This window comes from Papilio polytes, unplaced genomic scaffold, assembly GCF_000836215.1.
Source record: "Papilio polytes unplaced genomic scaffold, Ppol_1.0 DF824270.1, whole genome shotgun sequence".
In the NCBI taxonomy this organism is placed as follows: Eukaryota; Metazoa; Arthropoda; class Insecta; order Lepidoptera; family Papilionidae; genus Papilio; species Papilio polytes.
In genome coordinates, this window is record NW_013524934.1 from 789,836 (window position 1) to 817,429 (window position 27,594).

A 27,594-nucleotide genomic window follows, 5' to 3' on the forward strand; every position below is an offset into this window, starting at 1 on the left:
TTACTTTTTAGTGTACTGTTTTTTTTGAGAATATTTTGTTTTTGGTGTATTTTGTTTTGTTTTTAGTGCATTTTGTTTTGTTTTTTTCTTATGTAATTACCGTAATGTCTCGATATGCGTGCAAAAATTTGTCAAGATAGCCCCCTACATCAAACACGAAAGAGTAATACACCCCTATACTTTATATCGCTTCTCGTTAAAACTATATTTACTTTATTAGGTACTTAAACATTTGCAATCATTTTGATTTCTATCCTTAACAGTTGTATTTCCCCGAGTGCATAAATAATGAGTGTACGACTGGTCTTATCAATTGGTTTTCCTTTTAGTGATATGTTACTGTACTTGTACTTAGGCGAGTTTCCTGAGGAGATACGGGTACTTGCCAGAGGTGCAGGGCGATATAGGTTTCTCATACACGCCGCAGTCGATAGCGGAGGCTGTCAAAAAGATGCAGCAGTTCGCAGGACTACCGGCAACAGGGAATCTCGATGAAGAAACGAGGAGCGTACGTTCATAAATACTTCTAAGAAAACTTTATATCTGAACCCGCTACGTTCAGTCACTGGATATATAAACATTTTGCAAATATTTCCCAACAACAATTGCTTGTTTGCTGTTGTTTGTTGTTGAAAATTTTTATTTTCTTCAAAATTCTATCAGGCTTTTCGACCAGTTAGTACATAGCGATGACTCGTTTTGCTGATAATAAACTGATACGTTGTTACAGTTGTTTAAGAAGAAGCGTTGCGGTGTTAAGGACATAGAGAACAGTCCCAGGTCCCGCAGGTACATCCTGCAGCAGGGATGGGGGAAGAAAGCCATTACTTATAGGTAAACTAACGCTAACAAATAGAAACGGACATCTGTAAACTGTAGCACTTCAAGTAAGGTTACATATTGAATGTACCTTTTTTAAAATCTGCCGATTACATTTGGACTACCGGATGACATAATGGATAGCATCATCATAAACCTAACACCTGCGCACAATATTATTCAGAAAATAAAAATTATTGTCACTTTATTTTTTTAACGTGGGGTCAGAGTGTTGAACGGTTCGAGTACGTTGGAGAGAGAGCGCGTGCGGGCTCTGATGGCGCTGGGGCTGGCGGTGTGGGCGCCACACGGGGGGCTGCACTTCAAGCAGTTGGACGAAGGACATGCTGACATACAAGTCTCTTTCGCCAGCAAGGACCACGGGGACGGGTCAGTAATACTCAAAGATACTTCAGAGAAGATCATGCAGTTCACTACAAGTGTAAATAACACATAGCTTTGTAACGTAGGTTTCCTTTTGACGGGCCAGGTCGCGTGGTCGCGCACGCGTTCCCGCCGCCGCACGGCGCCATGCACTTCGACGACGATGAGGTGTGGGGCGACGGCGACAGCGATGACGCCGCCGACGATGACGTCACCGACTTCTTTGCAGTCGCCGTGCACGAGATCGGACACGCGCTCGGACTCTCGCATTCCAACGTGAAGGCCTCCGTCATGTACCCCTACTACCAGGTCCCGGTCGAAAAGCTGCATATGGACGATATATTAGGCATGCAGGAGCTCTATTGTAAGTAACTCGGATAGCGCTTTATTAAGCCAATTTCACATGTGTCTTGTGACACTTGTTATTTACTGCGAAGTGTCTTAAGCATTACGTTATTTTTATTAAAATCTTCACTGTTCTCTTGTTACTCTAGTGAAGGAGGAGTTACCGAGTTCTGGTGAAAGTACGGAGCGCGCGTCGCAGTCTTCGCTGGCGCCGCACTTCACACAGACCGCCGATAGCCGCGAAGAGGACCTGCCCGACCTCTGCCTCTCGCACTACGACACCATACAGGTCATATACGACAAGATATACGTCTTTGAAGAAGAGGTACGTATTTCTAACAACAAGTTTAACCAGTCCGCTTATATCTAGATATATATGTAGAAATCTTCGAAAAACATCGGTTAAATCATAAAATTAATGCCAATAGAGACCTATTATTAATGTAGGCTTAATAATGACATTTATCTCCGCAACCGCCGAGTTCAACATCCGAGTGCAACGCGCAGATAACGACCACATAACATTAAATGCAAAAAAAGAGAAAAAAAGACTTTACAACACATTTATGCGATCTAACCGCAAAGGAAGTTAAATCTTCTGTTCAGATACAGGTTTTAAAGTTGTTGGTAACCTTCCGCAGTGGGTGTGGGTGTTCAGAGACCGTCGCGAGCTGGAGGAGGGCTACCCGCGCCGCATACACGACGTGTTTATCGGCCTGCCCAAACACGTGCAGTTTATACGTGCCATCTACCAGAAGATAAACGGAAACATTGTCATCTTCTCTGGTATACTGCCACTATGAATTATGTTATATTCGATGTTATATATCTTGTAAAATTGTAGTGAAACGGAACGTGTTTGTTATAGGTCGTAACTACTGGGAGTTTAGCCGTCGCTTCCGGCTTGTGCGTCGCGGGCGCGCGGCCGAGTTCGGTCTGCCGCGACGTATCGAGCTGACTACAGCCTTCCTCTCCAACTACAACAACCGCACATATCTTATCAGCGACGACCATTTCTGGCGCTACGACGAGCGACGTGACGCCATGGACCGCGGCTATCCCAAGCATATGGCGGCCTGGAGACGCATACCTAGCCCGGTAGAGGCCGCCATGGTGTGGAAAGGAGGTAATTTGGCTATTTACTTTAAATAGGACATCACAAATCTATTGAATCATTTAATACCAGCTTTTGCTCGCGACTTCGTCCGCGTCAAATAAAAAAAAGTTAATTATGAAAGAATTTTTGAAATCCGACTAGTTTTTGAGTAATTTTAATACATACAAAAATGCAAATCTTTCCCATTTATAATATTAGTTTTTAAAGACTAGTACTGGTATGGCCGAGTAATCGCAGTTGCGAAACTATTTTTTTTTAAATTCCTTATTCTATTCAAGAGCCTTTTCCTATAAAGAAAAATTTAGCTATCAGAAATGTTTTCTGTTATATATACAGTGTCAAGTTTGATTATAAAAATAACACTTATTGCAGACACGTATTTCTTCTGCGGGCCGCGTTTCTGGCGCTTCGACAACGAGCGTGTGGAGGCACACGCGTATTACCCGCTGCCCACTGCGCAGATCTGGTTCCCGTGTGATTCCACGCCAGAGATGAACAAATACCTTACAAATGACGAATCTTAACATGCAAACTTTACGCGCGGTTCACACTTGTCCAGTACAGTTAAGTAGCACTCAATAACTGAACAGGCAATCAAACTGTACTGGACACATGTGAACCTCGCATAATCCGTCATTTGCGCGTTTTACTTCACTCCAGTGAACCAGTGCATTCATGACGTTTTAACACATGTCTTTTTATTCATTTTTATTTTGTATTTTTCGATGTAATTTTATATTAAGATGTGAATCAAATAAAATTAAGGATAATGTTTGCAGTTTTTTTTTCCTCAATAGAAAATATCTTCGTCATTGTTAAATCGCATAATTGGGTTTTAGCGGAAATAAAACATACTTTAAGGAGACGTAACTTTTATTAAGTTTTAAACCACATTTACAGAATAAGCAAATGGAAAGATTTCAAATCATGGAATAGTAAACGATGCAAATAATACTGTTTTTATAATCACATACATTAAATATCAAGAAATATTAACAATAAAACTTTATTTTTGTACTATGAGACTAACAATAGAGAATATCTTTTTTACCACATTCAGCCAGTAATCATTTATGAAATAATTTTTACTCTGTTCTATACATTTTTTAGTCTATGGTAAAAATGTTTTACAAAACATTGAAATTTTTAAGTTATAGTAGAGAGAAATAACCTGTAACCGAGTTAAACTTTCAAAGAATAACCACTATTAACTGCCTTCGTTTTTTTTTTATTATTTTTTGGCTCTCACACCTAGTGTTAAGCCAACCGCGCTTAGCAAGCAATAAAAGAAAGTCTTAATGGTAAATAAATTTAATTCAATTATTTGTTCAAATGCTCATTTGTGACAGAATCTTTTTCACAATCAACAAATTCGAATAAAGTTTAAAACATTATAAATAATTGATTTTACTTTACATATTGGAATATTGTCTATGTTGGTCGTGTGGGGAGAGAGGGGAGAGAGGGGAAAGTGCGATTGGTAGTTGGGGGATGTCTAGCTGCAGCAGGAGGCGGGGTTGGGGTCCTTGCCGGAGCGCTTGGTGATGTTGAGCCTGGTGAACTCCTCGGCGACAGTTGGGTGGATGCCCACCGTGTTCATTAGCTGCTCCATTGTGAGGCCACATCTGGTGAAAGGAAAACAAGCATCTTTAGTTCTTTTGTCTATTTTAACCTAGATAAAGATGTATAAAAAGTTAACTAATACGGTAAATAGATTTTTTTTATTTTAATTAAGATTATTTTAATCATAAAACAGCAAACTTATTTTTTATCGTAAGTCGAAATTGCGAAGCAACCGCTACCTACCCACATTTGCAACGCAGACGCTTTACCACAATTAGGTAACATACAGTTTAGGGGAAGGGGTAAAAAGGTCATATTTTCCCTTTCTGTGCCCCTACCACTGTTAAATCCAGTTTCCAAAGAAAACTATAGGGCAAAAATCTAAAATTAGGACTCCGGAACGCATACACGTCGTTTTTAGTTAGCCGACTTCGCCAAAACAGCGAATCGACTGTTGGAACTTGGAACGTGTAAATGTGTCGTGTACTGACTTGATGGCGGCGGCGAAGCCCTGTATGACCTCTCCGGCGACCGGGCCTACGAAGTGCAGGCCGAGGACCTGCTGCGGCGGCGCGCGCTCCGCCACCGCCTTCAGGTAGCAGTTGCGGATGTTGCGCTGCGGGATGAAGAACTCTGTCGGCTTGTAGTACGCGTGGTACACCTCTACTGCGTCCTCGCCCAGTCTGTAATACAAATTATGGAATAAAACGATTATTAAAAAAACAAATATATGTATTGTTGTTTTTATAGATTATAAAAAGATAAATTGCACAGTGATCCTGTGTATTCCTGTCCAGAGTGTGAAATAGTCCTGTTTTAAGCAAATGTTTGGTTCACTGTAAAAACCTACTGGATAGTTTTGTATATTGGAATATAATACGACCAAATAACCACGCACTGCTTGTAAGTAAAATAATTGAAATTCGGTCAACCAGAAACGAGGTTTAAACTGCTTTTCCACTAAAGGACTAGGCACTAGCAAACACTACTTTCATCAGGAAATTATAGTGTTCGCATTAATTGCTTTAGTAATTTTGTCAAACTTTTGCAACTACAAAAAATAAATAACGCTAAATCATGTTATATTTTAGATTCCACAAGAAATACGGTAATTTTTTTTTAATAAATTTTTTATTAGTGTTACTGACCTCGCCACCGCTGCCTCCTCGCTGAGTCCGACGCAGCCGTACTCGAGCGGGGTGAAGACGGTGGTGGCGACGTTGTCGTAGTCCATGTGGTGCGGCGCGGCGGCGAACAGCCTGCGCGCCAGCAGCCGCCCCGCGTGGATCGCCACCGGCGTCAGCTCCGGCCGCCCCTCCAGCACGTCCCCCACCGCGAAGATGTGCCCCACGTTCGTCTGCTCCGTCGGCGCAGAGATCTTACCACTCTCAGTCACCACCTACCAACATTATAATTAAATTTTATTAATTACCCCTTTGGGCAGAGGACTGATGTCCAAAGTAAGGTGGCGCCCTGTGTCCCCGTCCCACAGACTACAATGAAAACTGACAAAACATAAAATACAAAAAAAACTTCTATACAAGTTAACATTTTAAATCATTACACTTTAGATCTAATAATAAAATGGATAATTACAGCATAAAATAGAGAACATCGAATATTATCAAATCTGAAAAACGATATACCCAGATATTTTTTTTATATAGTTATTAATAGAAACCATTTACAATAGATTTCTCATTTAATGTTGTTTTGATTTAAATTTAATGTTAATTTCTACTTTCTTGTCGACTGTTCGTAAGTAAATAAATGGGGTAGGTAGCACTCACAGTGACGCCGGCGGCCGGCAGGTTCAGTGCCTTGGTGAGCGCATAGCGGCCCGTCGCCATCAGCACCGTGTCGAACACGTCCTCTGATCTAAACATGCAAATATTCCTTTTAGAAACACAGATATTTCTAACCTATCTATACTAAAATCCTAAAGAAAAAGAATTTGATTTTTTATACGTATCCAAATAACTCAAAAATACTACAAATACTAGTCTTTACAAAAAGAGTACTTTTGGAATTACGTATGTATTGAAATAGCTCAAAAACTATGAACCAATTTCAAATTCTTTCACCATAAAAATGCTACGTTATCGCTGAATCATGGGCTACATTTTTTACTATTGCTTAGTTTAACATGGACGAAGTCACGAGCAACAGCTAGTCACTGAATAATCACAAACATGATCTACTAAATATAGCACATATTTAAAATGTTAAGATTTAAGAAAAGTAAGTATAACTGACTGTTCCCCTGTATCGGTGTTCTGCCACCGCGCCTTGAGCTGTCCGCTCTCGAGTTTCTCAACGGAGAGAGGCACACACTTGTGATGGAAGCGGACACCGCGCTCCTCCATCTCCGCCGTCACCAGCTGTGCCATCTGCTGGTCGAACCCACGCAGCGGCACAGACCTCACCAGCACCGTCGCGGAGTACCCCAGAGAGTTCAGGAAGCCCGCGCATTCCAGACCGATGTCTAGACAATAATTACAAAGATCAGCCCTTCATACACAGAAGTCTATGGCCAGAAGGTCCCTTTGTAGCCATTTATTAAACTTATTTAGAAAAGGAGCTATTAAAGTTTTTCTGTCAGCTTGTAATACAATCACCCCCAATGTAATCTTGAAATCTCACTAATATTAAAATAATATTAAAAAAGTTTGTAACCTAAACTACTGTACGTATCTAGATCATAGTCAATACATAGGCTACTTTACACATTAGTTCTTTAATTCTACGCAGACGTAGTCGCGAGAGAAGGCTAGTAAATATATATACTCACAACCAGCTCCGACGACGAGCGTCTTGCCCGGTGGATACGACAGGCTGAAGATGTCATCGCTGCTAATACAGTATTCCAGCGCACCAGGTATGTCCGGATAGTGCGGCCGGCCGCCAACCGCTATCACAACGTTCTTAGCCGTCAACTCCTTTTTGCTGCCATTCTTTAGTGTCGCCACTATCGTATGCGCGTCCTTAAACTCTCCTAAACCGTTAATGTATTCAATCTTCTTATCTCTAAGGTCGACTCGTGTCACCCAGTTGACTGATTTGATGTGGTTCTGTACAGCTTCTGTTAACGAGGTCCAGTTGATCTTGATGTCTTTAGGAGATGGCACTTCCCAGCCGTATGACACCGCTTCCTAAATAAAATACCATAAATACTATTGCTGAGTTTGTTAAGCAATTTCTACATTACAATTAACACCTTCAATGCCACTGACTCGCCTGGCGAATTAATTATAGGAAAATGTAGTGGCATGGAACGTGTTGAAAACGTGTCCCCAACGAATAGTTACATGAAATATTAATAGAAACAAAGTTGAAGGTGAACAGAAAATCAATAACATAACAAGAATAGCTAGAAGGCAATTATTGTTCATTATTTTTTACTTTGTATCATTTTCTATACAAAGAGCAGTTACAAAGACTCAGTATATTATTTACACTGAAGAGCAACTAAGATGTTTTTATCAACATAATGTCAGGTTTTATATTTACAAACGTAGTTTAGGCACATAGTTAAAGTGGTTACTGAAAAATTGCACTGACTGTTATACATTTACAAATAAGACATTTATCATATAAAATACACTTTTTTTATTACAAAAACATATAATTGTTTTATCAACTACATTAGACTTGTCAGTCTTACGAACCGGATAGCTAACATTTTTCAATAAAGAAGTAGGTAATTCGACCTTAAAATGGTTTTAACCTTGGTAGCAAACTAATTCGATTCCCTCGTGACTTCGATACAACATTTTAGTCACAGGTTTTTTACTCTATGTCAAAGCTGCACAAAGTTGGAATTAAATGAGTTTAGTTATCTAAGAAAACGGCCTTAGTTTTGATAAAAACGGAGTACAGAATACATATCAAGATACTGTACCCACAGACTAACGAAGGAACACGTCTATATTATATTTGTGGGCGTCGCCAGTGGGGGGCTAGAATATATAGATACACAGACAACTATATAAGACCACTTTAATATTAGCAGCCCCTTTGAAATCAACCTAGATCGAGGCTAGCGACGTCCATCATCGTATTTCCTCATTTAATTACAATATAGGCGTTTCAAATGATGAATCAAATAACAATTACACTGCATACAAACAATATTACATAACATCCTACATTAACGGGAAACATGTATGTATTAATTACTATTGTATAAGTTATAAACGTGATTGCAACACGCGGTAATATGCACAGTCATGTTATACATCATCGGTATATTCACACTCAGCGTATATGTTTTAAATGATAACAACTGTACGCTAATATTTTCTACAATATCTTGTGTACTGGAAATATAATCCGAATATCTGAGAAAAATATCTTTAACACAATTAACATTTTTATATTCGAGTTAAAAACACAATAAACTAATTAAAACACTATTTATAACAAATTATCTACTAACAAGAAATTACTACGATGTGTTTCATATAAACGCTGATAAGTGGGTAATATGCATCATCTTTACTCTCTACCAATATAATAAAGCGTAAACACACACTACTTCGTGGCGTAGGATGTCAGCAATCACAATATCTTTTTGAATAATTATTTGTTTAATAAAAAGCCCTACAATCACGACACGTTTTAAACTATACAATTTTCCGCTATTAATCTTTGGGGGGGGGGGGGTAACTAATTTGGAAAAAACCTTATATTAAGGAAGCCATGTTATTATGGTAACGGTAATTTTGATATTTGCAATTGAAATTTTGAATTTGACAAATGTAAACAATAAAAGTTATTATAGTTACACGCGGATGAAGCCGCACGGGAACAGCTAGTTAGTTAATATAGTGACAAGTTGTCGCACCACATTAAGGATGCAGTTTAGAAACACAGAAGTATTATTACACTATGACTCATACTACCATAGAAATTATTGTTTTTTAAACATCGAGTTCTACTAATTGCAACATACTCGTATGACTTCCATACAATAACATATTAAAATCTTACCAATCTTACCAATCCTACCAATATTATAAATGCGAAAGTTTTGATGGATGGATGGATGTTTGTTAGCGTTTGTAGCCTAAACGGCCGAACGGATCTCCATGAAATTTGGCACAGGTTTAGAGCATAGTCTGGAAGAACACATAGACTACTTGTTATCCCGGAAATAGTTAAGGTTTCCGTGGGATTCATTAATTTAGTTTCTTAATGTTTACTCGATCATTCTGAAACGGTTCAACATATCTTATTGAAATTTGGCACAGATATATCTGGAGTACACATGGGATAAGCTTCATCCCCGAGAAATGTCCGGTTCCCGAGGAATACGTAGCTTTTTATAATTTATATAGTTCGTATGTTTTCTAATACCAGGCGGACAAAGTTGCGGGCAACTGCTCGTAGTACATAATTTAATCATAAACTATCTTAGAGCACTCATATTTAAATTACCCAAAAGATGGAGGTTCTTTTTTCAACTGTGATTGCTACGATAAAATAACGAGCCGGTATCGGCATTAGGGTAAGGCGCGGCTGTGCCTTCGCCCAGTATAAAATGGGCGCCACAGGTCCGTCAAGAAATATCGGTATTTTGAAACTATCTGAACATTATACGACATATTAAGGAAATTCTGTGCTTTAACCATATTACGTGGTAAAAGCAAAATGACACATAATTTTGGTGGAAAAGCAGACACGTAATTGTGGTGGTTACTCACTATAAGGGTAAGTTATATTTTTTAGGGGCAATCCGAAAATTAATGTAATAATTTATATATATATTCTGAAATTAGCTGTTGCCCGCGACTTCGTCCACGCAATATTAAGATAATAAAGTAGCCTATAATATGCCCGTCTTTGTCAGCTACCCTACAGTGATAGTCCGGTCGAAATGGGCACAGTTGTTTTGGAGATTCCCAGGAACAAACGCGGCTTGTTGACAGACAGACAAACAGGCAAAAAATGTTTAAATGCGCTTTTCGCTATCAGCAACGCAAATACATAATTCAGAAATCTGGGATATATATTTTGATATTACAAACAGACACTCCAACTTTATTGTATGTATATTCAAGACCCAATTTGCTGATATAATGTTGTAAAAATTTTCATCATTGTTAGATACATATTCTCACAATATATTATACTTGTATATATTTTTTTTAATACTCAAACATGGAAATTAATCTGCAATATTTTCCCACCACCCAAAGATTACATTTTCAATACTTTAAAAGAGTTTTTGTAACTTCAAATGTACTGGAAACTATATATTTAAAATACAAAGTGTACTTTGGACTTGACAACAGATGGTCTATGGCATATATTTAGACCAGAGAAAGATACAAATTAATTAAATATACTGTCGCTTACATTTATATTAACATGTATATAAAACTAAACATAACTGGTAGATGTTGCAATATTTCAATTTTCAACCATATCTATTTAGCTGTTCTGGAGTTAACATAACTTTCAATTAACCAAACTTTTTCATATCTATACTAATATAACACAGCATAAACACACTACTTTGTGGCGTAGGATGTCAGCTATTACAACTTTTAACTTAGGGAGTAAATAGATTATATCAGCAAACTAATTTAAATCCCTTTCTCTTTACCACCCTTTTCTTATAAGAATAGGATGGGAAGGGAATTGGATTTGACAGAAGAGGAGATACATAGGAAGGGGAAATATCCTCTTTATGTGCATCTCCTCTGTCAGATAAGGGTAGGCAACGCATCTGCAATTGCGGATGTCTATGTACAGCGGTCGCTGCGCCATTTTGGCGGATCAGGTGGCCGCTTGCTTGTTTGCCACCTTTTGTTATAAAAAAAAAAGATTGGAAAAAACTTTCATGTGGGAAAGGGACCATAAACCACAACCTGCCAACATGAAGCTAGGTTATTATGGTAATGGTCACTTTGACTTTTGCAATTGAGAATTTAAAACTAAAAATAAAGTTTTTATAATTTAATGCAGATGAAGCCGCATGGGAACAGTTAGTTATTAATATTTGAATATGAATAGGTATATAAACTGTTTTAGGATAATAATAATAAAGAATTATAAGAACTCTTACATCATTTTCTACATTGAAACCAATATCAATAACACTTAGATTTGGTTCAATGCCAACTTCAATAGCAATATTTGATAAGATTATTAATAAATATTCACTTGTTTCTATCTACATGGAGTTAAATAGTATAGACTAGCTTTTCTAGCGGCTTCATCCACATGGAATAATAAAACTTTTCTTATTGTTTACATTTGTCAAATTATCAATAGCAAATGTCAAAATAACATGACATGACAAACCTTGGCAATCTTGCTTCCTTGATGTTGGCTGCAACTTACGGACTCTTTCCCACATTAGAGTTTTTATCCAAAATATATACCCCCTAAGTTCAATGGCGTCAAAATATATAGCCTAAAGCGTGACGAAGTGTAGGGCTTCTTATTAAGAAAAAAATATTCAAAAATATGCTGTAATTGCTGACATCTTAGGCCACAAAGAAGTGTGTATTTACGCTTTATTATAATAGTATAGATAACTAAACAGTAAAATAACCACAAATCATTTCATCTAGCTAAGGGTTTTAAATCCAAGATAGGGTTTAGTAGGCCTGGGGCTAAATTATAAATGCTACAAAATACAAAACTGTGAGGCTAGTTAATGTGGAACTAAGTTTAATATGGATATTTAATGGTTTCTTTATGAATTCTTGCATTAATTACCACTAGTAATTTATTTTTCTACTTCTCATAGATAAACCAAAATACCTACATAATATTATAACTATGTTTTAAACATTTTACATTTCTGTAAACATACATAAAACTAATAAGTTTTTTTTGAATCAAAATCAGTACCAAATAATCCATATCATGCGAGACCAGGATCAAAGGAATTAATGTTGAAGGAAGGTCCATAGAACACTTACCATTTTCTAAAGAAAAAATGAAAATAAAAGTCAATGTCACAGAATTAAATTCTTAGAAAAATAAAAATATAAACATCACTGTTTAATCAGTTCAAAAATTTCAATAACCACTTTAACACTCTAATAAATGTCATATGAATATATAAATAATAGATGGTACTCACATGTATACTTTCTCCGAGAAGAGCAGCCTGGTGCATCAACTTCTTGGGTATACAACCAACATTAACACATGTACCACCCAGGCCCCATTTTGTGCCCAGCGGCGAAGGGGTTACATAATCTAACACTGCCACTTTTGCACCATGGTTAACAGCTTCTTTCGCACAGGCCAAGCCTCCAGAGCCTCCACCGATAACCGCCAGGTCATAGTCAAATGTGCCATCTAGAATGTTGGGGTTTTCCCTTACAATAATATGGAATTTTGTTCCTATATTTTATTTTCATCAATACATTATCATTGATCAATACTTTTGTTAAAAGTAAATACTATCGTCATCATATAAGACAGAATTCTCTCATTCTAATAGGTTTAATATTTTGGATAATATCATAAATGTAGAGATTTTTAGGGTTTTACTATGATAACACATGAGATTATATGGAATATTTTATAATAACTGAACTGACAAAGATGACGAAAGTGTTTCGAAATTATGAAAAAAAAAATGTTTGCAAATGAAATATAGTGGATTGTAGACTATTTCTATCAATCTCATATCGACGAGACTTTGAATAGTTCATAAACATTGAAAATTCAAACAAAAGTTTTAGTTAGGTTATGAGGTACTTAACATTTCAAGGCCAAATTTACAATTACCACAAGTTACTTACGGCTCGAGAAGGTGCGTCGTGTTAATAAAAATATACTCTCAATCCTTTGTAAAGGCCTGTTTGAGTTCGAAATCTTTAGAAAATTGCTTAACATTGTCATATTGACGTATGACATTTACTACCACAATCTACAAATAAGTGTACACTTGCACCTATGCAAACATTTTTGTTTTACGTAGCAAATTCACAACTATACTGAACTTCGCAAAATGAAAACCGTGCTTATCACCGGAGCTAACCGCGGTCTAGGCCTCGGAATGGTTAAATATCTCACAAAGCAAAAGAAGGCTGAAAAAATCTTCGCCACTTGCCGGAATGCATCTGAGGTATGTAACGTTAAACAACTACTCACCAATTGGTGCCATTGTCACTTAAAATTCAAGTACAGAATTGAATATGTTAATCTAATAGTTTTTAGACGTCTTCCCAACAACTAAGCTTGTAAAAAATTACTTCTGCTCAATGGAATGAACTAATAAAGGCTCGTTTTTAGAAGTTACAAGTGCGTGCGAAAGAGACGAATTGCTTCGCACAACTGACAGCTGACGTCACTTGATTATGACGTATATACCCATGTTCTTTGATTCTTAGTCATTGGCTTCATTTTTTTTGTAATCATTAAAGTTACACAAAAAGTATATTTTTATGATTGATAAATCTTAAAACTAAAATTTAAATCATATAAAGGCAATTTATGTACAATAACCTGTTTAAATATTATTTCATATACATTCCCATATGTAGGAAACCCTTAAAGTTTCCTTTCACTTAAAATCTTAATAATATTTTAAAATATATAAATTAAATATTACATTTTCAGGAACTTACGAAGCTTTCGGAAGAACATCAAAATCTCCATATCTTACATTTAGGTAATCTCAGTATTTGCGTTTAAATTAAATTTTAAAGTAAAATGTTTGTGGATTCCAGTACTTAAGTTTATATGTTTTTACCAGATGTTAAAAAGCTCGAATCTTATGGAGATTTTGCATCGAAGATAAAACAATTAGTAGGCAATGATGGCCTAAACCTACTTGTTAATAATGCTGGAGTGACAACAAAATTCACCAAACTTAGTCTTGTAAAGGAGGATCAATTATTAGATAATTTCACCGTAAATACTGTCGCACCTATACTGTTAACCAAGGTAAATAAAACTAAAAAATGATTATAAAACACAGCATCTTATACATGTAAAAAATTATAATAATAAACCAGTGACCTTGAAACACGTCATGAATATATAAATTACATATTGCACAATGTTGCATTAATCTAAATCTTACCCAAGTATTACTTAAATACTCAACGTTGCAATGCCGTTTGCTGTTCCAATTTATTTGCAATAAACAAAAATTGTCTACTAATAGTCGCCAAATATATCATTTGATAAAATACATAACAATACAAAATCCACTTTGTCATTTTAGACTCTTCTGCCACTCTTGATACAAGCTGCCGATGTAAATAGCGAAAAACCGGTTGGAGCGAATCGCGCCGCGGTCATTAATATGAGTTCAGTTCTAGGATCCATAGCACAAAACGATCAAGGAGGTTTTTATCCGTATCGATGCTCAAAAGTAAGAATTTTACTATGATCGTGTAACTTTAAAATCCACATATTATTTTTGACGCAAATATACTTGACAATATCTATGTTTTCAGGCTGCTTTAAACGCGGCAACAAAATCGATGAGTCTAGATTTGAAAAAAAATCAAATCCTCGTGGCTTGCATGCATCCGGGCTGGGTGCGGACCGACATGGGCGGGAAAAATGCGCCGCTAGATGTCGATACAAGTATCAATGGAATTTTCAATACAATAAACAAACTAGGTGAGGAGGACAGTGGAAAATTTCTACAATATGATGGAAGTGAACTGCCGTGGTAATAACAATGAAGTTTTGAAATTCCCATGATTAAAGTTTGATAATATGATGATGTTAATAATTGCGGATGTAAACCTACAGGTGCTATAAATTATTTTTAAGATGAGTAATTTCTGATTATAAGCCTTATTAGAAAAAGTTGGTACGCTTTCGGGCTTTTGTTTTGGGTTGTTGTAACCAGGTGATGGTAGATAAATAGGTCAATATTTATAACAGCAATAAAAAACAAAAATAAAAAAGTTGTTTTTAGATATTTTGCACTTGTTTTTGTAAATATATTTTATCGATTTTACTTACCCTTTAATACTTTCCAAAATCGTATCATCACTACGTTCTGTTTCCTTCTTGAAAATTATTTTACCGCATAATTTAAAAATTTGACTTTGACAATTTCTACAATATCGTACGTTTTGAAATAGTTATAAATCATTATGACATATCAAATTATAATAAAACACCATAAAATACACACTTCAAAACCAAGACCGCGCTGTTGCTGCCAACTAGGGGATTTGAGGAACAAAATATCGAAAATAAATTCATGCTTTTTATAAATCCTTCATTCATGTAATTTATATCGGTCAATAGGAAAAAAATTAAAAGTCAAGTTATCCTAACAATAACTGTGACTACATACTATCTTCTGTTCGGAAACCAATCTTATTAGCAGTCTTGCGACCTGGTTTTGTTTGGAGCAAAGAAAATTCAGCACACTACATTATTAAACAATAGACTCTTAAAATTGAGGAAATAAAAATCTATTTATATATTTAATTGTAACTATAAAAAATTAACATTCGCTAGGGAAGTAAATACAATACAAATCTATAAATCTTATATGTAAAAATGCTTTTAGTTTTACTTACGTATCCACATGCGGCTGTAAGTGACAGCGAGTGCATTTTCTATCTCTGTCTCGTCCACTGCATCTTGGTAAAGCACGGACTTAATTTTTTCTAGAAGTTTATTAATTTATTCAACAACTAGCTTTCGCTCGCGACTCCGTCCGCGTGGTATTAAAAAAACAAAGGTGAATAGCCTATGTTTTCTTTCAGACTATCTTCTACATCTATACAAAATTTCATCGAAAACCGTTCAGCCGTTTAGTCTACAAATTCTAACAAACATCCATCATCATCCATTCATCTAAACTTTCGTATTTATAATATTAATATAAATTATAAAGTATGATTATATTCGTCACAGGTGCTGTGAACGCCTCCTCAACATCCCGTGTACTCTTATTATAAAACTTGGACGATGTGATATTATGTAATATATTTATTTGTACCTAAATTAATTTAATACAACAAAATCTAATCGCCACAAAGACCTTTTAGAATACTAGTATATATTGATGACTAGCTTTTGCCCGCGGCTCAAAAACTACTGCGCGGAATTTAGATAGAAAAATACAAATATAAATATAAATATTTCGTCTTTACAAATTTGTTATTGTAAAGTAACGGTCGTCCGCGCTGAACAAATAAAAATAGTAGTAGTGATTTAAATATTTCAATCATCCAATTAGTTAATTAGAAACATGCCATGCGGAATAGCTTATAGACAAAAACCTTTAAAATTTACTAGATGCGGGCGCAGTAATGCATTAGGAATGTAAAAAGTTGTCACGCATTCATAATTTCCGTTAGTTTGAACAATCGAGTGATATTTATTTCTAATAAACACTACAACTGATTCTATTAAGAAAATCATAAAAGCTTTAGATTCAATCGTGTTCAATTGACTTATTTTCTGGCTCATTCTATAAATATAAATATAAGCAGTAACTTCAGTTTTGGTGTATCTAAGAGCATAGCACAACTGACACAGTGCCATCCAAACTTTATGTCGTTTTCGAATTAGGCTTGACGCAATTTTAGATATCGTCGAGATGTTAAGTTAGTTGTCGTAGCAGCATCCCTAGGCGCATTTTTTTCTGTGACTCTGGCACTGAGCTACGTACAGTCAACAACAACCAACGATGTTTGAATAATATTATACTTTGTGCTTACTGCAGCGTGTTATCGACCGTAAGATACACAAGAACACGTCCGCATTGCCACCACCTGGTTGCTTACTATAAATTTACACTGCCGATACATTCATAGAAAGTTGTTGTGATTGCAGAATTTCAATTAAAACATAGTCTTTTATATAATTTTTATATAACTATTATATTCATAAGATCCATAAGCAAAGAACTTTCGACTATACCAAAAAAATATTCTTACTTACCAAAGCGATCGCAATTATCTCTATCTATACAAGTAATGTAAGTCATTTCATGCAATGAATCCATTGTACATAAAAAACTTTATTACTTCATAGAAAACTAGCTAAAATTCAACGTCGATAATTTTTTATCAACAATTACTTCTACAAAATGTAATGCTTTTAAATCAACGTCAATTTTGGCGGAAGAATATTTTTTGAATCACAGATTAATTACAGCAGTATAAATTATTTCTTAAAAATACATGAAAAGGATTATTTTTAAAACACCTTCATAAAAACGGGTCAAGAAGTTGATTCCGTTTAAATAAATAAGTATCGAAAGACGCAGACATGAAGTAAACATCATTTGTTAGTCAAAGTTTCGTAAATAGTTCATGAAAATATTGTCCCTGAAGTTGTTTGTGTCACAGCACCTTTTTCATGTTTTATCCAAATCCATATTCAGGTAAACAAGGTGAGAAATGTTACTGACTCTTGCGAAATGCATTCATTGAAAAAAAAAAATAACAGCCTCTATGGTCTGTTGTGATTTTTATACTCCTTGGTTCCGATGTTAAGGAAATTAAATTAGGCGGGAAAAAATTAAAGGGGAAGTAAAAAAACTATAGTTCATTATAATCGCTTACGCACTCGGTACTTATAACGCACTTTCGCCCGCGACTCCGTTCTTCAAAGCTATCCCTCACATCTATACCAAATTCCATCGAAATCCGTTCAGCCGTTTAAGCTACAAACTCTAACAAACATCCATCCATCCATCTAAACTTTCGCATTTATAATATTAGTATGATTACTATGATGTGATTTTACAGAGACATTCACATTGCTTTATAATTCATAGCATTTAAAACAACATTAGCGAACTGTGATTCATCGATGATAAACTAATCAGTCTGTAACACTTGATAATTTCGTTGAAATTAAATAACTTATATCGTATTAAAAAAATACAACGTTTATGATAATAGACGGGGTTTCGAAAATTCGTAATTAGCCAGGAGAAAATTGAAGTTACTCGTTTAACTATAAAATAAGTAATCGTCAGCAGAACTTCGAAATGTTTGTTTTTTTAGGTACTGTCGTAATCACTTATTCGGTTATCCTCGAATAAAAAAAATGGTCACAGGATGTAAACAAACAATACAAACCTACATGATGTTAGCGTAACCTACGTCAAGAGCTCAAGAGGCCTGGCGGCGCTGCAAGCGGCAATCGATTGTTCATTAATGTTTGAGTTTTCGCGCCAAGGTTACTTTGCAGTAGCATTGAAACCGTTACTATGTTTAACAAGTCATATAAACGTCGCCATCGACCATGGGATTACGATAATGCAGGATGCCTAAGGTAGAATAAGTAAATCAACATCTGGTAGACGACAAAAAATCAATCTCCACTCGAGAGCCTATCATAAAATAACTCATCATCATCAGCCTTTATCTGCCCAATGTTGGCAATAGGACGTACCCAATGCCTTCCACAGAATAAGGATAAGATAATTCGCCCACATCAAATTCAACATTTGTTCCACCACTGAACTACAATCATTCCCAAACACTGGCAACAATTTACTCGATGATAGCACATCATATTAAAAAGAGATAGATAGAAAAAGGAAATTTTGTATTATAATACTGTTTAATATCTTCAAAACAATGCCATTTATCTTGTTCTTTTAGCCATGTTTTTTGAGTATAACATAATAAAAAGAATAAAATAAAAGATTTGTATAGTTCGCCGAATTGAAATGCCACGACGAAATTTTTCAGGAAACAGTTTTTTTCGTAATTTTCAGCATACAGCGATTTTTTGATGCCATAGCAAAAGTGGAGCTGATAGTAGAAATTGGTTCAATCGTTGTGTTTGTTACAAAAATGCCTGATTATACCACCGCTTTTAATGATTCTATAAACTCAGATAGCCCGTCACTGAATAGGTATCTTGCAATGTTGATTTCTACCAAGCACTTCAGCTCCTGTTTAATAGAGGACAATATCAACTTGCGCCTGGCGACAGACTTCGCGTGTTGAACATCACAGGATACGACAGACATCCATCAATTGTCTGAAACGGCCGATATATATATTTTTATATATATAGATATTTTTAGCCCTTATATCTTTACTCAAGAGTTGTGCCAGTGCAGAAATCGCCAAATGATTCGATGAAATGTTTTCTTTTAAACATTGCAATATTTTTATTAAATCAAACTAAAAAGCAATTTACAAAACAATGTGCTTATTATTGCCGCACAGGAATGCGAATAAGGAACCGCCGGGAGAGAGACGGGTTATTTTCTCAACCTTGGAAATTTCCAAAGTTATACCGACTTATTCACTGAATTAATGATAATATTAGAATAAGAATATGAATATCTTTATTGCTCTCTAATGTTAATTACATAAATCAGTGTTGCCTTGACTACTTAACTAGGATTCCTGTTTTTAAGTAGCCAAGGACTTCCCTTACAAAGTTATACATTTTTGGTGAGAAACAAAAGGAAAATTTACTATTCTTTATTAATTTTAAGAAGTGAAATTAAAATATATTTCCTCTTATATATATATATATATATATATATATATATATATATATATATGTGTGTGTGTGTGTGAGGGTGTGAAAATGAAGGTGCGAGTTGTAAGTTGTGTGTGTGTGTATCGTTTTATTAAACTTCAACAAACATTGCCTGAAAAGTTCTTGTAAAAATGGTACCAAAGTAAAATCAGCTAACAAAAAAACCATAAAACACGGTTTGTGCGCGTCCCATGTCGGGTAGAAGTCCATCTCAATAGAAGTCTTGTAAATGCGTAACTTTTTTTTTTGCAATAAGCGAGCTATACGACTGCTATTCTGTGAATTGAAGAATCATATAAATTAGAACATTTTACATTCGTCGTTTTAATACTTGTATAATACAATCAGTAAATTATTTAAAAAATTTCAACAAGTGTGTTCTAGTAACAAAGTACAAGTAGGTAAAGTGATCTCAATCGTGCTTGAAACCCTGCAACCTTGTGAAATACTACGACATAAATATATTTGAAGTCGTTTTGAATTACAGATGGAGTTGTCTGGCTTGCACTGCTCATGAATACGGGACGTGAATTATTGGGACATAAAAAGTACCATTGATTTTTATTCTTATTCTAAAACATGGCTCCCTCCGCCGAAATACAAGAACTATCCTACTTATTACTTATTTTCTTTTAAATATGTCTAACATTTATTTGTACTGAGTTTTGGTGAGTAACAAGTTGTTTTTCGTACAGGTGAGAATGCAACTCGATACTATTAGAAACTACGAAGATATGACTAGAATACATTATGATTTATTTATTTTGTCGTGTAATTTTACGGCTGCATTTTGCCTGTGCTTAGTTTAATGTTACTAATTAAGAGTTTGTAGCCTACACTGCTGATAAATCTCGATGACATTTGGTATAGATGTAGAGAATAGTCTAGAACACACAGGGTACTTTTGATTCCGGGAATAGCTACGGTTCCCGAGGGATACTTGATATTTTTTCACATTTACTAGATAATGCTGTAACGGTGCAACATATCTTACTGAAATTTGGAACAGATACAAAACAAAATCTGGCATAACACATCATACATGCTACAAATATTATTGCGAAGATGCGTGTGTGTGTGTGTTGCTCTGCTACGAAGTAAGGTTGGACTGATATGAATAATATATTTTGATGTAAATAAAACTGCAATGCTGGTATCAAAAATTGGATTTATATTTCCATTTGGCTGGGTTAGTGAACGTCAGTAACAATTGGCCAGGTTACAAAGGCGGCCGCACAGCCCAATTCAAGCATAACATGTACTTTTATAACATATGATACATTTTTTCAGACCTAATAATCCTAGTCTTTATATACTATCTACCTACAACGATATACAAGTAAAGCTAGGCTATCTACATTTGTCAATAAGTTATGTACAGATATCGATACAGCCACGCCATATTTACACCAAGTCTCGGGATTATCTGTAGGCGGCGACGCCTTGGTTCTTCCTGCACTCCGGGCAGTACCATTTGCCTTTAGGCGGTACCATGATACCGACACACTCGAAGTGAAACCACTCGATCGCACATCCCTCGGCATCGCATGCTATCATTTCGGAAACCTCGTCGTAAGGGCACCGACAGTAGCAGTAAACGCTTTCTCCCTCTCGCGCTTGACGCACCGCCGGCCTTTGGAACGGATACGGCAGACTGGACGTACCGGAATTAAGATACGTCGGAGGTGGAACCGGTATTGAGTTCTGAACGCTATTGGGTTGGTATATTTCTAGAGCTCCTTCATCGCTGGAGCCGGAATCGCTGTTCGACTCCATCGATTCTGAATTCATCAGTATTTTTGGAGGTTCAGGGTCCGGGATTGGTGCCGTCAATCTGATAGGGTCCGTATAGTTGAACGTTCTTTGAGGAATCACTGAGGAAGGAATTTCTTTCTTCGCTTTGTGGGTCACAGGAGAGGGTAAATCCTCCTTCCTCCACTCTAGTTTGGGCGGCAACTGCGGCTTAAGCGCAGCGGTCGTTTGCGGAGACTCTTCGTCACTGGAGTAGCCGTAAAATTTGTTCGGGACACGTCTTCGCTTCGAAGCACGTTTATTTTCATGAGTTGAAGACTTAGGATTGCATGGCTTTGTTATAACGGTTTTCGGTGCTTCTGGAATTTGTACTGTGTTGGATTGTAAAGATATTGTGATTTTATTCGGCATTAAAGGCGGCGGGACTTCCACTTCAGATTGAGTGATAACGTCTTTAGGTATATTTATTTTAATAGGTGTGTGCTTCTTAGAACTCTTTGATCTCTTTTTCTTTTTACTTCGCTTCTTAACACTAACAGTTTTTTCTTTTTTAATGTCGTTCTCCGGTTGCTCGACAACATTAACTTCTTCATTTTGTTTGACTTCTTCTTTAACCGGAGTGGCGGCACGACTTACGTCTCCTGACATAGAGCCGCCATCCGATGGAGCTACTGAAGCTAACAGCATAAGTTGATTACGTTTCTCGGCATGTAGTTTGTTTGCAATTTTTTGGGGATTCTCATCGTAAAACTCTTCATCTGTCTCGCTCTCTTCTGTTTCTAGGTCGCTCTCGGCAATAAGTGGTTCTGTTTTTTCAGGTACTAAAACTGGCGTTTCTGTCATTGCCATAACATCCACGTTAGAGCCAGTGCTAAGTCGTCTGTTCGGTAATTTCTTTAGTTGCTTTGTTTTCTTCTTTTCAGTTCCAGATTCATCAGATGAATCAGAATCTGAGGAACTTGACGATGAAGACCCTCCACTACTGGAGGAGCAGCTGCAGTTGGGGCCGCATGAACAACTTGAGTCACTGTCGCTACTGCTGCTGCTTGACGAAGATAAGCCACTTTGCTTCTTTTTTGGCGACTTTTTATTTTTCTTTTTATCTGAACCATATGCATCGTCGTCGCCGTTTACTTCAGGTGGTATCAAACAATAGTCATGATCGGAATCGCACACATGTTTTCGAATAGGAACTAACGGTGGTGTCTTTTCCTTTTGTTTTTCAACCTTGGCTTGATATTTTTTAAAGTTGTCCCATATTTCCAAAACCTGTTTTTCGTCCGGCTTTTCTTCTGGAGGCTCAAACGATTCTTCAACTTTTGAAACAGGTTCTAGCATAGGATTAACAGAATCGGTCACATCGAGACTATTCGGTTTCGCTTCCTGGGATTCGTCATCTAACTTGTCAATTTGTGTTTCATCTTTAATTGACGACGGAATACCACTATCAGACTCGTCACTACTGTCACTTTCAGAAAGATTTAATGCAGGCAAATTTACGTCCAATAATAACGCATCTTTGTCTTTAAGTTTTTTCTTTTTTACTTTTTTTAAGGTATGATCTGATCCAGCCTCTTCTTTTATTTCCGAAGATCCAGCTTCTTCCTTAGGTTTTTCATCAATTAATGCATCTACAGGTGCTGATACGTTACAATCATCAACTGGTTTATCAGTCGTTAATGATTGCTCTTCAGTTATACTTTCAATTGATATAGGCTTATGCTTTTCTGCATGTTTAGTTAACAACTTTTTGGAAACAAACTTCTCTGTGCAATTTTCTTCAGCACATACATGCGGAAACTCTTCAGAATGGAATCTTTTATGAACTTTAAGATATACAGCACGAGTGAATTGCAAAGTGCATTCTTCACATACAAAAATAGCTGGAGGAGTACAGAAATGATAGACATGCGGCCATTTCTTTTGTAGGCACTTTTTACACAAGACACTTTCTGTGCCATGTTTCCAGAACAAGTGGTTTGTTATGTCCGGTTTATTTCTGTATGCAATACCACAACGGTAGCATAAATGATGCAGTTTATGTTTCCAAACGTGACTTGACAAGCGAGCTTGGCTTTGGCAAAATTCTAAACAAACGTCACATGTGTGGTGTATTTTCCGTAAATGTACCATTAATCTAAAGGGTGAAGATATAGAGTCTACAGTACACAAGCAACATCTAAACCTATTTTCGTATTCTGAATCATATGTTCCAGGGCACAAATGACATAACAATTCACTATAAGTATAAAAATTACATTTACACATAATGCAAAGTAATATAGTTTTCTGGTGCATTTTGCGATTGTGTAAATAGAGATCTTTTAGAACAGCAGTTTTAAAGAAACATTGAAAACACTCAAATACATGACTATACTGAACAGTTTCACATTTATCAACACTATCATAAGAGTCTAAATTTATGAACACAGTACACACTTCTTGTAGCCTCGCCTTCACTTTAGCTGCAATAGTTTGTGGCAGAAGCTCTTCTGCTGTGATGCTGTTAACAGTTGCAGAGAATCGGTGCTCTGCTACCAAGTGCAGTGCAAGCTGTTCGCAGTTTACGGCAATCTTCCGGGCATGGTTGCAATAAATACAGTTTATAACAGTTGATGCTAAAAACACTTTCAAGAGATCTTTAAGTGGATATTTATCTAATGGTCGGTCTAATGTTAGTTCTATAGCTGGCACACTCTCAGTGGGTGAAGGGTCTTCCACATTCAAAATCTCTTCTTTAACTTCAGTCTTGGTTTCTACATTGGGATTGACATTTTCATCTGTCATTTGTACTTTGGCTTCTGGTTGTTGTTCAGGTTCATCTTTAACAACAGGCTCCTCTAATGGAACTTCAGGCATTACTTGGTCCTTTTCGGGAGACTGTTCTTTAACATGTTCTTGGTGTGCTATAGTTGTATTGTGATCATCATTAGACATCTTTTCACCAGTATCACTATCAGAAGAGTAATCACTTGAAGATGCTTTATCCAAAAATTCCTTGGGCACTCTCACTGTTAGCTTTGGTACCCTGTTCAATGTGTTACTGTCATCTAAATTATTATCATAGATAGTAGTTTTTATTGTACTATCTGGTTTCGGCTCAGGATCTTTAGGTAACACAAGTTCAGGCCCACTATTATCCATGATTACTTTTTGTGTTGTTTCTTGGTTACTTTCTATTATAGTTGTTTTTACAAATGGACTGTCAGCTTTATCACATATTGTCATTTTTATGGAAGGCAATCTTGGTGGTGTTGGTAATTCTTGTGATGCATCTTTCTCATACCTTTTCGGTGGCCTTCTGACCCGAGATGGTGGCTTATATTGTTGCCCAATTGTTGGATCTACAGTAGAATTAATAATTACTGGGGAATTAGCATTATTCAAACTCAATTTTAACTTAATACCACCTGCTTCCTTTTCTCTTTCTGGTGGTTGACTAATACTTTCATCTACATTAGGATGTGGTGAAGATGGATGAATTTCATCAGGTATAGGTGAGTCACTGTCCTCCGATTGTTCTATACTGTCATCACCATTAGGTAAATGTAATCTACTAGTGTCAGGGGTGCTGGTCTCATGAATGTCTGTCCCGGGTTTTACATTCACACTATCAGGTCCTATCACAGATTCTACTGTATTACTATCGTCTTTACTATTTGAAAAAGAACTATCCGAACTAATACTTGCATCACTATTTACAGGTTCACAATCACTTGTATCTATTGTAGCCTTAGGGGTAGTTACTGTCTCCGGCTTTGCATCATTGGCTTCAATTTTATCACTAACAGGCTTTAATGAATTCTTACTAGACATTGTGGTAGTACTACAACTTTTTAATGGCTCATTGCCATTTTTAATATGATTAACATTGTTTGGCTTTTTACTAACAAGCACAGGCACAGGTTTAGGTTTCACATTGTTACAATCATGATTGAAAAAATCATCCTTCTCACTACAAATTTCATCACAAGCACAACACATTAAATATAATGTCCCATTGTAAACATTAACAAAGTCCTCCTTACTGTTGTAATTGAACTCTTGTACATTATGCTTGTTGGTAAGATGAGCAGACAACTTCTCAGCCTTTGAGAACATGCCCAGACAGAACAAGCAGATGTGTCGATTATGTACCTCTCTCATATGAAGGAAAAGATTCCAATTTTCATAATATGTACCGCAAGCTGAACATAAATACACTTTTCTTGTAACTCTTGATGGTCCCCCTGCATTGTTATCAGCATTAGAAACTGACTCCGGGCTGAGAGCAGGCTCCTTCACTTGGGCGCGACAAATCAACTGATGTTCTTTCAACATTGCCAATGTCTTGAAGGACATAGAACAACATTTCCGACACTTAAATTTAACCATAGGTTGTAGACCCAAACTCTGTGCATATTCTTTCAGTTGGGGACCTTTTTCTGTTTTACCTTTTTTAAACTGTACCAGCTGACTTTTGGGCACAAGTCGTGGAACCGGTTTGTCTTGCTCATTGTCCATAGAACTGTCCGCTTGTGATACATTGTGAAATGGGTTACGGTCAACACGTTTGGGTAAGAGTCTCGGCGCGCGAGGGGTTGCGTTTTTTGATGCACTGCTTTCACTGGGTTTAACCGCATAATGCTTTCTCTTCTTGCTGGCATTGTTGTAAGACGCACAAGTGTCAACAAACGGTCTTTTGCCAAGATGTATTCTTAATGGATTAATGCGTTTTCGGAATTTTTCGTCTTGTGATGCATCGCCGCTAGAACGCCGAGGGCCGTATATCGTGTCTGGGGGACTGGATGGCTCTCCGGCAAAGTCATGCCCATTAGTAGTTAACTTCGCGGGTCTTTCGCCGTAAAAATTCGTCAGTGACGCTGAACCAATTTTATCGTCTCTCGTGTTGGTTACATTACCATCTTCCATAGTTTTCTGAAAAAAGGAAACACGTGCTTACTACATTTAACGAGAAACAAAAGACGTTCAAACAAGAGGAAATCAAACTTCGATTTGAAATACGATAACAATAATAACACTGTAATATAAGGCCGTACCTCTGAAATCGTACGTCCAGTACGAGAACAATAATAAAGATTCGTTTCCATGCATCCGTTTGGGTAGAGCGCTCCTTACATCAGGCCTAATAAGAGGCAGCCGCGGGCTGGTCATTCCCGTAAAATGGCGTCACTTCGCTGAGCGAGGATTGGTGATATCAGAAATGTTGCACTGCGTTTGTACGACTTTTATCACTAAGTTTACACATTTTTAATGTTTAAAACAATCCATATAATCACAAACAGATTAAATTAAACTCATTGCGATGTTTATTTCCAAACACATTATTGAAAATCGTACCGCATTACGAGAAGCTATTTCATGTTCCATAGACTAGACTCTTTTCTCTATGATTCTTACTTTTTAATTTCATTAGGCAAAAGCATTTTTATTGAAACACGTGGTTGTTACCATAAACAATTTAAAAACCGCTCGTTAGGATCAACAAACGCTAGTTAACGGCTGTTAAAATAATTACATAAGTAAACTTGCCCATTAGGCGAGATCCTGGATTTCGATTTGATTCATGGCTCTAGTGTAATTTTAATTATTCTGTAGCTCTATTCTTATTTATAGGAAAATAGCGCTGTAATAAGAAAAAGTAGGTACCTTTTAATAATCTATATCTGTATTAATTTTAAAGATTAAAGATTTGTATTTTTGTATGTATTGAAATAACACAAAAACTAATGGGCCGAGAAAGTTAATTTATCTCTGAGTAACATAGGCTATATATTATTAATACTAATGTTTAGGAACTATTAATAAACAGCGTGTTTCTGGACGCCGGCGTTAAAAATTCACTAAACTTTCACTTTTCTCGGCTTACGCTGCCTAAACCGTTAGAGGTATATAAAAATTTGAAAAAAAGAATTGTAGATCTCAAAATGTTCTACAGGAAAGTCCGCGATAGCATATACCTATCTTAAACGGTTTTCTTACAATAACCACCTTGTTGTTTACAAAATGAATTAAAAACCCCACGCTATTTGCAGCGTTCTTTTATTGGTTTCAATATTAATCCTTATCCAAATAAATGCGTTTGTTATCAGGAGAATTTAATGTAGACTAAAATTGTCCTTAAGAGTATTTAAATTAGACTA

At 36.3% G+C, this 27,594-nt stretch overlaps 4 protein-coding genes across 9 annotated transcripts in view; 2 read left to right on the plus strand and 2 right to left on the minus strand.

The window, feature by feature from the left end:
• The window catches only part of LOC106103911 (matrix metalloproteinase-25-like), a 6,283-nt gene extending 2,822 nt beyond the window's left edge, over window positions 1-3,461 (plus strand). Inside the window, exons 2-9 of the mRNA XM_013283827.1 lie at window positions 356-508; window positions 731-834; window positions 1,048-1,209; window positions 1,290-1,567; window positions 1,698-1,873; window positions 2,190-2,334; window positions 2,417-2,674; window positions 3,038-3,461. Of these exons, the coding sequence (XP_013139281.1) occupies window positions 356-508; window positions 731-834; window positions 1,048-1,209; window positions 1,290-1,567; window positions 1,698-1,873; window positions 2,190-2,334; window positions 2,417-2,674; window positions 3,038-3,189 (1,428 nt within the window). The 3' untranslated portion in view covers window positions 3,190-3,461. The remainder of the gene's footprint in view (window positions 1-355; window positions 509-730; window positions 835-1,047; window positions 1,210-1,289; window positions 1,568-1,697; window positions 1,874-2,189; window positions 2,335-2,416; window positions 2,675-3,037) is intronic.
• A 499-nt stretch (window positions 3,462-3,960) lies between these two features.
• On the minus strand, window positions 3,961-17,186 carry LOC106104690 (thioredoxin reductase 1, mitochondrial). Of its 6 annotated transcripts, none has more exons than XM_013284830.1 (9): window positions 17,126-17,186; window positions 15,754-15,816; window positions 12,330-12,550; window positions 7,020-7,380; window positions 6,485-6,713; window positions 6,019-6,106; window positions 5,377-5,627; window positions 4,720-4,911; window positions 3,961-4,290 (listed from the first exon to the last, which is right to left on the minus strand). In XM_013284830.1, the coding sequence occupies exons 1-9, from the start codon at window positions 17,169-17,171 to the stop codon at window positions 4,161-4,163; spliced, it is 1,581 nt and encodes a 526-aa protein (XP_013140284.1). In that variant the 5' UTR covers window positions 17,172-17,186; the 3' UTR covers window positions 3,961-4,160. The 6 variants fall into 6 exon arrangements, with proteins under 6 accessions (XP_013140284.1, XP_013140277.1, XP_013140305.1 ...); XM_013284823.1 differs by having other exon boundaries at window positions 15,754-15,843; XM_013284851.1 differs by lacking the exons at window positions 15,754-15,816; window positions 17,126-17,186 and adding an exon at window positions 15,185-15,288.
• On the plus strand, window positions 13,128-15,140 carry LOC106104734 (C-factor). The gene is made up of 5 exons (XM_013284868.1): window positions 13,128-13,325; window positions 13,820-13,871; window positions 13,956-14,146; window positions 14,430-14,579; window positions 14,665-15,140. The coding sequence occupies exons 1-5, from the start codon at window positions 13,209-13,211 to the stop codon at window positions 14,887-14,889; spliced, it is 735 nt and encodes a 244-aa protein (XP_013140322.1). The 5' UTR covers window positions 13,128-13,208; the 3' UTR covers window positions 14,890-15,140.
• A 3,663-nt stretch (window positions 17,187-20,849) lies between the features above and the next one.
• On the minus strand, window positions 20,850-26,824 carry LOC106104462. The gene is made up of 2 exons (XM_013284527.1): window positions 26,491-26,824; window positions 20,850-26,368 (listed from the first exon to the last, which is right to left on the minus strand). Exons 1-2 carry the CDS (start codon window positions 26,539-26,541, stop codon window positions 21,122-21,124), a joined length of 5,298 nt encoding a protein of 1,765 aa, XP_013139981.1. The 5' UTR covers window positions 26,542-26,824; the 3' UTR covers window positions 20,850-21,121.
• Between the last annotated feature and the right edge of the window lie 770 nt (window positions 26,825-27,594).